Source organism: Taurulus bubalis, assembly GCF_910589615.1.
Source record: "Taurulus bubalis genome assembly, chromosome: 16".
NCBI classification, from domain to species: Eukaryota; Metazoa; Chordata; class Actinopteri; order Perciformes; family Cottidae; genus Taurulus; species Taurulus bubalis.
In genome coordinates this window covers 19,069,037-19,082,205 of record NC_136604.1, presented here as the reverse complement: position 1 = coordinate 19,082,205, position 13,169 = coordinate 19,069,037, and the positions used below count along the sequence as shown (strand labels likewise).

The 13,169-nt window shown below is 42.9% G+C and overlaps 1 protein-coding gene across 1 annotated transcript in view; it reads left to right on the top strand.

Moving 5' to 3' along the window:
- Positions 1-11,796, top strand: part of ctdp1 (CTD (carboxy-terminal domain, RNA polymerase II, polypeptide A) phosphatase, subunit 1) — a gene marked incomplete at its 3' end in the record, with an annotated part of 55,394 nt that extends 43,598 nt beyond the window's left edge. The window contains exon 12 of the mRNA XM_079231913.1: positions 11,622-11,796. Within this exon, the coding sequence (XP_079088039.1) occupies positions 11,622-11,796 (175 nt within the window). The remainder of the gene's footprint in view (positions 1-11,621) is intronic.
- Positions 11,797-13,169: the final 1,373 nt, after the last annotated feature.

The window sequence follows — 13,169 nt, the reverse complement described above, 5'->3', positions numbered from 1 at the left end:
TTGTGCTCCAGTCCACTTCATCGTTTATCGCGTTTGACAATGTTTTTTTTACTCGTTTGCGCAGTGTGGCGTGGAGCACCAACACTAAAAGACATCAAGACATTCATAAGCGCTGTGAGATTCTTTAACTGTGTGAATGTGTTGGGGAGAGATAACTCGTCTCGTCTCGCGTAGACGATCAGTCCATCAATCTGGCTCGCGGGACATTCTGTCTACACACAGCCGTCCTGTTAAACTGACAACGAATCCCAGCGATGCCACACGTAACACGGGTTTAAAAGACGTTGACAGCGGTCCGCTTTGCTCGGCTTCCCCTTTGCGAGCACACCCAAACGGAGGAAACGGCCCAATGATCCCGGCGCTCCCTCCATAAACAAAGCTCAGCGGTGCGAGAGAGGCGCCCGGCTGCGTGGAATAGGAATGCTTACTCAGGCTTTTCCTATATATGAAAAGAGGAGGAAGGAGGAATACATTAAGTAGAGAGAAAGAAGAAGAAAAAACTGCAAGTAATCTGACCCAGTTTCCTCTTGGCTCCAACCCGATGATGCAGGCAGATTTTTCTTTTATTTATGCTCTTGGTTGGGATTGATCTCGCTGTGAGGGAAAGAGATGCGTCTCAGAGGGATGCTGCCTGTTAATAGCCATTGTTTATCACCACCCATACACGCATGCATGAGCTATTCCTCATCACACACAAACGTGTACACGTCGGGAGGAAAATACACTTTTGATGACCTTCATTCTCCAGCTTTATGCACCGCTGTCTATTCACATCGCTCATATTTTACCAGGTTATGTGCACAGTGAAGGCTTCTTTTGCGAGAACATTTGTTTTCCTGTATGTGCATTCAGTCAACCTGCCTCACACATTTTTTACTTTGGATCACAATTGGCACTAGACCAGGAACAACGATCAGCGTCCTCACAGAGCCTGTTAATGGGGACAGTAATCGCAGCAGCACAATTTATTTTATTGGACAGGGCTTGCAAAAAGTTGGCTGCGATTTAAACTCATTCAAATGGAATCACCATTTAAATGGATTTGTTTGTAGCGAGGAAGTCGGTACGCGCACAATTATTTTTTGCTTCGACTTCATATTCGTTGAACTTTCACTTAAGTAAGTCTAACCTGTTCGGGGACGGAGAGCTGGAGAAAGCTATGATGTTGATTCAAAGTCGTAATGCTAAGATCCGCTGCGCTCTGTCTGAAGCAGAATACCTGCTGAGGCGTAAAACATGGATGGATGTTCTTTGATGGGACACGGGACTGACATTTTAAAGTCAGTGGGTGGTTTCGAGACGCCACAGGGACGGATGTTGACTTTACCGAGGCTCATCAAAAAGAGGTACATGCTGCATTATGAACTTCTAAGATATCAGAGCTCAAATAAAAGACTATTGCTTCACTTAACACTCTGGGGTCTGGGTTCATTTTCTTGATTTTACATCATTTTTAAATGTCTCTTTTTAAAGTCACTTGCATATGATACATACATACAAAAATTACAGAAGAATCTCAGCTATCTATATAATGAGGCACCATTGTCCCAAGGCACAAGTGTAAAGAGAAAATATGACTAAAGCTGAAAAATGTAATCTTGATTTTGGAAATTGTTCATATTTGTTGTGAAAACATAACTTTACTCATGTGGTATAGCGGTTTTGGTGATGGAAATTGGTTTACCAAAGGTCTTTGGTTCACAAAAGCAGTGGAATATATGAATAAAATGGTAGACACATGTAGATAAATGTCAAAAACCAAATTTATTATTATATGGTGGGGGGGATGATGAGCTGTGGCTGGCTTTGAGGCCTGCTATGGTGATGTGTTGGCAGGCAGACGGACAGGGAGACTGCTGCAGCGATGCTGCATGTTGTCCTCTGGACCCTCACAGCTCTGAATCCACTCTGTAAAATACATTAATACAAGTCAGTATGAGTTCACTGAAATAAAGTTAACGGTGATAGAGACAACAGTTGATTACCAACCGTTCATAGCTGTAGTCAGCTATCTCCGTTAGCTCTCGTTAGCTCGCGCCGTGTTAGCAGCACCTAACGTGACATAAACACTACTGTAGTAACGATTAACGGAGATCCAACACTACTGGTCGCACTAAGTTCACTGTAAGAAAGTTAACAGTGATAGAGACAACAGTTGAGTATGCACCGTTCAGTTGTAGACACGAAAGGAAACATCCAAAACGGGGCTATCTAGTGACGCGCTAACGCCAAGCTATCGTCAACAAACACACGTTAGTTACGGTCTTACAAACACATAATGGAGGTCCAACACTACTGGTCGTACTAAGTTCACTGTAAGAGAGTTAACGGTGACAGGGGCAACAATTGATTACTCACCGTTCAGTCTCACAGAAACGCTGTAGCCAGCTATCTGGCCCGTTAGCTCCGGGTAGCTCCTTGTTAGTGAATCCTTCAGGCACTGGAGCTGCGCCGTCTGTCCCCTCCAATATATTTGCTCAGGACTCTTTGCTTGGCATCTTCTGACTCACATTGAAGCTTTGCACACGTCGTAAGACACGTCAATGTTTAGATGCTCAGACGCGGAAGTGGAAACCATATCCGCCAGATTTTAAACCATATCTCTGTGACGTATTATTGTGATGATAGAATTTTATTAAAAACTTAAACACCTGCCCGGCCGCGTCGACGCGGGCCCCGCCCCCAAAGGGTTCAGAAGCATGATTTAAGGTTAGAGAAAACATTTAACTTCCCTGAGGACTGTTCTCCATTCAGTTGTTTCACGGACAACTCGAACATGTACTCAATGTGAGGTAATGTTGAGCTGGTTTCATGAACAGTAAGGCTATGCTCAGACCAACAGTAACACTCCTAATTCATTTAAATGAGCCCACCAGTTGGCAGAGATGGTCCGGAGAAAAAGAGTTGAACCTGGATCAAGTTTAGCCATCATGAACTCTCAGTATTGGCTCATCAAATACATGCAGCACATATTCCTCGTTGATTATTTTGTAACGGCTAACAAACAGTCAGTTAACAAACTTGTTAATTTAGCTTGCTATTAATTTGGATTAATAAGTAAAATGACATATAAAGAGATGCAACACAGACAATATGCTATAGTACCACAGAGCTGCTGCATGAACTAAAGGAAAACCCCACAGGCGGTATTTATTTTTATATACTGTATGTATATGTAGTGAGTTGATGAGGTTATCTAGCGATGCACCAAAATGTGATGTCTGGATTTTAACACTTTTTTTGGGGCTAATTCTCTGAATGGGAACAAAGGCTTCTTGTCACCATGAAAGGCGGTAATTCATTTTTGTTTTGTTTCTTAAATTCAGATAGTAAGCTGCACTAAAGTTGACGTTCACAGGTTCAATCATGATCCTTCTGATCGGCTCCATTTCAGTGTGTTTGCTCACACAGCCCTCTTAAAATAATAGTTGAGACCATTTGGGAAATACGCTGATTTGCTTTGTTGCCGAGATTTAGATGAGAAAACCAATACTACTCTCTATCAACACACTCCTCTAACTCTCCAGTGATATCAACACCCACAGACGCACAGTTTACTCAATAGTGAGCAGAAAAATGAGATTTCAAACATTTTCCAGTGATTTTCGCCTTGATTAAAAAACAAATGCATTGCCTTGCATTGTGGGATTGTTAGTAGAAAGCAGTGCACATGTGTGGGAACTACTTTGTATTCTGAATTGTAGGATTTACTGTCTTTATTTGAGACCAAAAGTCAGGATATCTCGATCTCTAGTGTCCGTAGTGTAGTGCTGAATTGATGGAGAGCCTTTTTAAACCGTATATTGTTATATAGCATGTATAGTACTATATTGATAAAACCCCTTCCAACATCTGTCCCCGACCGGTCACCACTGCTTTGCTGACTGGATTCTTGACACGTCCCCTGAACATGGATTGACTTTTCCAAGTGAACATGGAGCCACTGAGTCGCTCCCCGATGAAAGAACAAAATGTGAACCAAGCGAAGCGTGCGATTACTCATCGATTGTTTCATGCGACGTTCCCAGCGTCAGAGTTTCCATCGGGGAGTTCTCTGAGCTCCGGATAGAGACGTTGTGTATTAGTCACTGTACTTTTTTTTAGAGTTGTCGTTCCTCAGCCCAACCTGCCACCATCTGCTCGCTTCAGCGCGCTTTAATACTTGTGGGATGTGAGAGACAAAGCAGACAGCATACCTCTATTAGAGTCTGGAGATGGAAAGCCCCAAAGCAAAAAAAGAAAATCAAATATTTTAAGAGTAGGGACAATATAAGCTGACAAATGAGTTAAGCAGCTTTGGAACTTGCCCAAACAGAAGTTCCTTTGATGTGTTGTGGTTGTTTATTGGCTCGTTGACCACACATGTTTACGGGCTATATGACTAATGTCCCACTGGGCCAACCTGTAAAATGTTTAAATAAAAACTGTCCTCTTTGGAGCAGCTGCAGGGTCCAAAGCTCCTCCTGAGGAAAGACGCCTGCAGCCTCGTCAAAGCCGGGCGGTGTCGGTAACGCAGAGAAAAGAAGCATCTTGTATGAAAGGACGCCCGGGAGCTTTAATCTGATGCCGCTGCCTGTGGCTGAGCCGGAGAGGTGGGGGTGGTTTGATGCAGACATGGGTGACTGGGGAGATATAAATGACACTGACAGTGAATCACACAGTTGACGAGCTGCATCACACCTTTGTCACAGTCGTTGCTCTGGGACGTTACATTGGCGAGGATTTTTCTTCTTCTTCTGTATGTGTAGTCTGCAGTCTAGTGGAACTTTGTGGAGGAAAATAACCTTAATTTACCTTCTTTTTTTTTTAAATGTTAAAATCAAGACTGCTACCTGTTTATCTGCAATACAGCAACTATATACATGTTATACATTTACATTCACAGTTTCCAGTTATTCTTGACCTCCACACAGTGACTAGTTTTAGCTTGGGGGAAAGTAAATTTAGTCGTAGTTGACGACCCCAAAAAAACAAGCCATTTGTATTCTATAAAGCTTCCGCCATTAAATTGGATACAAGCAGTAAAAGTCTTGTGTTCAAGAAATAGCTGTAACCGTAAAAGTTGCATGAGACAGACTTTCCTATTATCCCTTTTATGAGTCACATGATGCAGCCGGCATCATAGACAGGTGAGATAAAAGGGATTATGTTTGTTTGTCTGGTACAACCAAAAGTATCTGTGTGTTCAGTCGTGGGTATTTTTAAACACGCATTTCAGTTTTTTTGAACTCATTGTTTCGCCTCAAGCTGAATGTTCCTTATATAGCAGCGCTGTTTCATGTTAAAGGATAGATTCACAATGTCTTCAATCAATATTACCATTCCCATATGTACAGAAACGGGCGTTGCTTGCTGTAATGATTTCAGGAGATCCTTTCCAAGCAATGGGCAACAAGAAATGCTTTTTAAAGTAAAACTGAAACTAATATCAAGCTCCTGCTTTTGGCATTGGATGCCCTCTGTGTGCAGTGCTCACTTTCTGAGTCACAGCAGAGGGATAGTACCACAAAGAGGGAATGTTGCTTTAGAAAAAGAATAACTTTGGAATACATCCACTTGATTCGTGTAACTCACTGCTGAAGCTCAAAAGAATGTCATCTCTTAGTTTTTCTGACAAAGAGTTTTGCAGAAAGCTGCAACCACGCACATCACATCTCCACCATCAGCAAAATGGTGTTCTCAAAAAGTCTTTGTCGACATGTATTTTTCAAAAGTCGGCCTTTTAAAAAGCACGTGGCCTCATAAAAGAACACACCGTCGCCTTTGTGTGAGCGCTTGTTGTTGCACTGTCATGCGTTCCCGCCTCTCATTTCCTTGCAACGCTGTTAGAAAGTCTGCTTGCTTTTGAAACCTTGACACGTCCCTCGTGAAGAAAGCCCCCACAACGCCGCGTTTTGTCCTCCCGTTTGTCAGTTTTCATAGGAAGATAATCGAAATCAGGGGCAGCGGGAGATAAGCGTCAACCGCTTATCAGCTCGCTGCATATGGAGCTGCTAAAAGCACGAGGGACGGGAGTGTTTACGGCTAACGACAACTGGATCTGACACATCTGCCGTATATGATATGGGATAAATGGTGGAGAGGGAGTGATGAAGGTGACCTGCATTGCTGAGTAGTATCCCTTCCTCCCTTTGTTAGACTACTTTTAAAAACTCGCTATCTTTCGATCATACAATACTTTGATAAAGTGAAGACTCATTAGAGTCATGAACCATTTCTGTGGCCTTGGACAGTTTTATTCATTTATTTATGTTGACGCTGGTGTGGCTCTCTCCCACCATGACTCTGGGGCAGAAGGGGTATTAATAATAGCATTAATTTCTAAAAACTCATTACTTGTTTCTGTTTGACTGTAATACCCTCCTACACCATATTTACTTACGTTGTGTATACTTGAGTTATTAATTACTGTAATGTGCTTTTTGACAATAGAGGCAATAGAGGGTGGAAAAGTACATGTGCAATGTATTAATGTGTATGCTTTTGAGAATAAACATAATTTACAACAAAAAAAAAGGTTAAGTTTGGACCTCGAGGCGACTACTACGGCTTTTGTGACTAATTAACCCAAACAAAAGGAAAACGATAGAGAAGTGTACTCGTGGCCAGCTATTGTTCCAATAAGATCTCTTGATCTTGATGAGGTCAGTGGATGTTGACCCTCCTACACCGGAGGAAACTCCGCAGGAAACCGAAAAGATTAAAGTCCCGAAAGTTTAGTTCATTATTTAGTTCATTACCTCCCTCGCCCACGCTCCGTTTCCTCCTCTTTCACACTTTATTTCCTCCATTTGCCTCTTCGCTCCCTCTTTCTCTCAACCCCTCCTTCCTTCTTGCTGTAAGCGGAGTTGTCAGAAGCGTTTGAAGTCTCATTTATTTATTTTTTTCGCAGGGCTCCCTCGTCTTTTTCTGCCTCCTTTCCTCTACAGCCCGAAACTGGGATGCCTTTGGTAGAGTTTGCAGCCTCAGACTTCAGTGAGAGCGCACAACTTCATCAGAAGTGATAGTTACTCAGCATGAAGATTAAACTGCAGTCCGGCCCGATCTGTAAAGTCTTTGCCCAATAATTATTATTATTATCTGCATGCTCCCACCTGAACACACAGTCTCGTAAAAATGCATCTCGACTTGGGGCATCTGCCAGTTTCCTGGCTTACATGAGCCATTTTATAACACTTATGTATCCGTAATGATGCGTTTATGCGGCTGTAGCTGCAGGCTGTTTGTTCACCAGCGGGCGCTCCTTGGCGTTGTCCTCTCGGCACCCCTAATGCAATCACACGCCCGTAGTACAAAGAGATAACGACATCTCCAAGTAATGACCTTCTGTGTCTATAGTAACGGACAGCTTTATTATTACCTTTTGCAGCAACACTACGGGCACGTGAGGCACAAAATGTAGTTTAATTTTGAAAAAAACATCTGGAGAGAGCTTGGAAATGTGACAATGGGACAGTTGGTCCCCGTTTTCACCCCAAATTGAGGTCCTTTTTCTAGTTGCATAAATAACCAGAAGTCCACTTGATGATTACTACCTGACGGGTCGGCCCGCTGTGCCTCTTGTGTCACTGACAGCAGCTTGATTTAAAGTGCTCTCTCGGGGCTTTGGGCCAACCTTTCTATTGACTCGACTCATTCAACCGTCAACATTTTACAACTTCCCAGACAAGCCAGTGTTTCTGTATCGTTACTGGTCAATGGACCTGTACTTGTACAGCACTTTTTTTTTTTTTTTAGTCTTGCGTCATCATTCACCCTTTCACACACTGATGGGTTACCCATCAGTGTGTCTAGCCCACCAATCACTGCACAGCTTGCAGAAGCAATTCTGGGTTAAGTGTCCAAGGACACATTGGCATGGACAAGTGGAGCCGGGGATCGAACCACCGCTCCTCTGATTGAAGGGCTCTACCACTGAATCCCAGTCGGCCCTGTTGTATTCTGAAAAATAGTCAAAAGTTCTTCCCTCACACTTATAAGAGCCGCAGCTACTGATTGTGTTTATCGATTACAATTCCTGAATAATATAACTATTAATTTACCCCATTAAAATGATTCATATTTTAATAAATCTTTCCTGAAAAACAAACATGGATATTGTAAATGTGTTTTATAATCATAATAATACTGGAACTGAAATTCAAAAGGATTGCCGTGATCACTGTATGTCATAGCAACCCTTTTCTGACCTGGAGAATGACTGAAAACTTAAAATGCTTATGGCGTGGGTTGATTTTATGACTTGAGTCATATGCAGTTAAAACCATTAATGACAAATGTGTCTTCGTGCCATTGTGGTGCAAGGTAAATCATTTAAACTATTTGAAGGCTGTAACAATAGTTTAAGCCTTTTTCTCAAGATAAGTCAAGATAATTATTTTAAATTGACGCCTACAGATTGCCCCGAGCCCTTCGGATGCAGCTACTTGCTGAATTGTGTGACGGCAGATTATCCTTGACAGCCCCGTTTTCAACTCCAACACCTTCTATTACTGTCAACCCGCTTCCGGAAGCTTCAACTTTCGCTTGTTTTGTCTCAGGAGCTTGTGAACTATTTCACTTACGGGACTCCAAAGTTGCTTTGTGACCTTCCTTTTGGGGATTTGGCTCATCCACTTAAAAACAATAGGACTCTGCGAAGAGGGAGTGGAGTATTGAACTATGCTGACAGCTTCGAAGGGCAAATTCCTCACATCCTTTTAATAAGGTCAGTATCTGTCCCAATGCCCAATTTGGTTGGGTGTGCCCATGATTCTTACCCAGAATTAGAATAAAACCTCTTTCTCCTGGTGAAAACGTCCAGCACTGCTTCTCCTCCTGCAAACACAATCAGTTTTTTATAAACCATTTACTCCTTTGCGGTTTGTGCATAAACCCCGAACCATAACTATTTAGTATCTAAATGAAAATGTCAGCCAGTGTCGGAAAATTCGAAAAATGTATGAGCATTCGTCATAGATTATTTAAATCAGAAGTTTATCGATCTAAAGTGCGTTTGTAGAAATGTAAATAAAGCGGTTGGAAGTCTCTCCCCTCGTAGCAGTGGGGTTTAACGGCGTATAAAAACCAGCGAGGATCCAATAAAAGTGGATTACAACTGGAGCCGACACGAGTGAACGTGGTGGAAGCGTCTGCCGAGTTTGTTTCTGTGGGCGGTTGGATTAATAGACGGAGATTTAGATTGGATGAAATGATCCGAGGCAGAAAAGCAACGGAGGAGCCGACCCCCGCTGTCTCGACGTTTAATATTTGGAAATAGGAGTGGGATGCTGGGGGTTTTTACTCATCCCCTCCATTAGTGTGAATGCATATACACGCACACTGCAATAACTCATAGTGTCGCCAACCAGCCCAGGTAGCGGTGTCACTGATGGCCACATTTGGGATCGCCTCACGCTGTCGCCAAATACATAATCATTAATCGCTCGGCCTCTGACCGGAGCCTCGATCTCTCGGATCTGAAGATGAAACATCTTCAGATCCGAGCCGCTGCGCTAACACAAACCCGACAGTCTCCCTCCCACACGCGGCACACAGTCAGCAGGGGTCCACTGTAACTGTCATGTCACCGAGCCTCTCCGCTGATATTAGCCGACATCTGACCTTTAATGAACACACGGGCAGAGCTGCGCTGCTGTGGGAGGTTCGCGATGCTGTGGGAGGTTAGCGATGCTGTGGGAGGTTAGCGATGCTGCCTGACAGCGCTGTGGCCTAATGAGAGTGGCCCCTCTCTGCAGAGCCGGCGTCAAGTCCTCCACAATAACCACAGGAAGGAAATAAACATGCACTCCTCATTAGCATCATGCTAATAAGCCACTCAGCCGAGCATGTCATGGAAGAAGAGTGGAGAGAAAGATGGCATGTTTACGGCCATGCAAAATAATACTTGTATTAAAATGTTCTCCCAGTTATACACAACTAAAATGTATATTTGATGAGGAAAAAAAACATAGCATAGGTCTGAGTATCAAACAGAATCACGTCTGCATGTTATGCTACGTTCACACCAAAAGCGTTGCGAACATTCGCAACGCTTTTGGTGTGAACGTAGCATTACAGTGGACTCAGAGCTCCGGTCCGGAGAGCCTCAGATCAATACACCGCGAGGCGCCAACGGGGTCGTAGAAGTCACCAGATACAGAGAGAAAGTAGCTAAATATTTCACAATGTCTACCGTTTGTGTTCAGGTTAAACAAACAAGACACTACTTGTTAGTCGATCAAGAGGTGTTTGTAGTTTCCCCTTGTTAAGCTTGATGCTAAGCTAGGCTAATCACGTCATCTAATGAGATATGAATAATAGTGGTTTGTTACGGTCTTATCTCGTCCTTTTTGCTCCTCCTATCCATCTCCACCATTCTGACCATCCCTCACCGCCTTTGCAGCTCCTCTGTGTTTTGTGAATGTCTTCAACTTGGGGGGGAGGAGGAGGAGGAGGAAGAGGAGGAAGAGGAGTTCAGCTCCACAGTCTGTGTGGAGAACAAGCCCTTGTTAATTGCATTGTGTGGTTCTCAAGGGAACATGCAGTGCTGAACACAAGTTGTTCCCTTTCTTTCATATTGTCTTTTTTTTTGTAACTGGGGAGCGTACCATATTGCTTTCATGTGAAACAATCAGTCTTTTATTTGTTCTTTTATAATTCCGTATTAAACTCCAATTTATTGACCACGTCTCGAGAGCTGAGTTTTCACTGCCAGGTGGAAAACATCCACTCAGATTTAATTCGGGTGGCGTCTCGATCGCCTCGACGAACGTTAGAGCGTTCATTCAGAAACAGATGTTGGAAGGCGGTTGAGGAAAAACATTGATTTCCAGAACGGCCGCCATATATTTTTGATTAGAAAACTGAAGGCAAACACCAATAACAGCTGGTGGAGCCGCAGCCATGCGATCAGGTGTGGGAAGGGAATGATGTCTGTCTGAAAGGAAAATGTGTCGTTGCTGTTTTTCCTCAACGTTGGTCTTCCTCTCGTACCTGTGATCATTCTGACTGAACGTCTGTCCGACTTGTTTTTAAACTGAATAATGTAAAATCAGTTTGTATATTTGGTTCACTAGCTCGTTTGGCCCTCGGCTGCAGGTGTGTTTGCATTATTCTCGGATCAATCTGTCATAATACATAAATAATAAATCTAACCAGAACCGTGAGAACTATAGAAGCTACGACATCTATTGTGTCCAGAGTCACGCATTGTTCCCCTTGCAGGTGTTCATATTACCAACCGTGTCTGTCTGTCTGTGTAGTTCTGCATAACTATATGAATAAATCATTTTTAAGAAGCCAAGCGTTACACTATAAAAACTAACTGGATATAGTTGTTGATGCTGATACATATTGTACTTTATTAGCTATATTAGAAAGATTCTGATATTTCTGCTGACACTACGACGTCCCTGAACAGCATCTGTTTTTACAAGATAACGCCTTCATAATTGATCTTTACAGATGCTGGGATAAATGTACATGGAAGTATTCCTTAAAGTAACAGAAGCTCTGTTAACTTTGACTCTCCTTTTTTTTGTCTGGTTTTGTTCTATAGTGTAACGGGAGCAGCAGCGGAGTCCCACAGGTTAAAGCTGCAAAGTCCCCTTTTCTAAATCATCTTTTGTTTCCTTCAGCAGGGGCCACAAACGTAAGCATGATGAAGCTAAGGAGGAAGAGGACGACAACAAGGCGGAGGCGGAGGAATCTGCTGACGAGTCGTCCAAAGACTCCAACGAGGAAGAAGGAGGAAGCAGCTCGGAGGCGGACGAGATGGCCGCAGCCTTGGAGTTGGAGCTCAATGACTTTATGTGACGTGGACAATGAAGAGACTCATTCACAGTAAAGGACAACGACAACAAATCAGCCCTGGTCGCCCCCAAAATGTGGTACCTAAATAAATTTTATTTTTCTGCTTTGGAATCAGCGTGTACTTAGGATGTATGAGCCATGTTATAAAAATGAATGTCCTGTACAGAAATGGCGTGTTGCTGTGTAAATAAAGGCTTAGATTTTTTTTGTAGCATTGATGTATGGCCTTTTCGGCAAGAAGCATTTTGATGTTAAACATTTTATTGTAAGATAACAGACAGTAGGAGGCATACAATTTGATACTTTTTGTTTGTTTGTTTGTTTGACTTTTTTCTATCTCAATTTTTATATTGATGAGAAAAAGATGAATGAAAAATATAAAAATGGTCGTACATGCCAAAGAGTTTGGAATAGGTTTTTGCCAAGATGTGCAGCTAAATATTTTACTCTGGACTTCCAGTTTTACTTTTCTTTGGGCCTCGGGGTCATAAATGCAACCAGCAGATCTAGACGTTTGAATGTGTTTTCCTGAGTCATTTCTTCCTCCTCAGTGTGTTTGTACACTTGATAGCGTTGTGGGGAGCTAAGCTTCTCTAGCACCCTGAACTGAATCCACGTTTTTGTCCATTTTCATGAGTTTTATAAGCGTTGGCTCACCTTTCCCAGCTTTCAACTCGCCGTTGGGGCCAGACTCGCTCAGCTTAAAGCCATGTGACGCCCCGTTACCACGCAGGGTAAGTTAACCCAAATCACAAAAAAACATTTCCTCACTTCCCTTTAGTCTTATCTCATGTTTCAAATAGTCTTGTTTTTAAGTAAACATCGCTGAGATTTCTGACTCGAGGACACCAGGAGGTTCTTATGTCAGAAAATTGAATGAAGCGAACAGATGATTTATTTTTAAGATATAGCTTGAGAGAGATGGGATTTTATGTTTTGGGTTATCTGGGTGAGCAAACCCTTTAAACCTGCCCGAGGCAAGAAGCTTATACACTGTAAAGCCGCCTAGAATGAGCCCAAAAGACAATTATTTTAGTTTTTTAGTCGCCTGATAACCTCAAAGTGACTATCAGTGAGCAGAGAGGGTGTCTTTTGGTTGAGACCAGCCTGGTTGGTAAATATAACCATGTGCACTTTACTTACTGCCACACATTGCAGGAGTTCTATCAAACGCTTCCATCTCACTGCCAGTTGAACCTCCGTGGCTTCCTTTCACCGTTAATGTTTTCCTCTATAAAAGCTTCCCAGCAGTGAGAGATCTTGCCGGCAGGAGAGCAGGTGTCCGGTTGAATCTCTGCCCGATAAACGATTCACCCTCACCTCCTGCACCCAACAAACACATCACGATTATTCTTTTGACACTGACAGTCATCCCT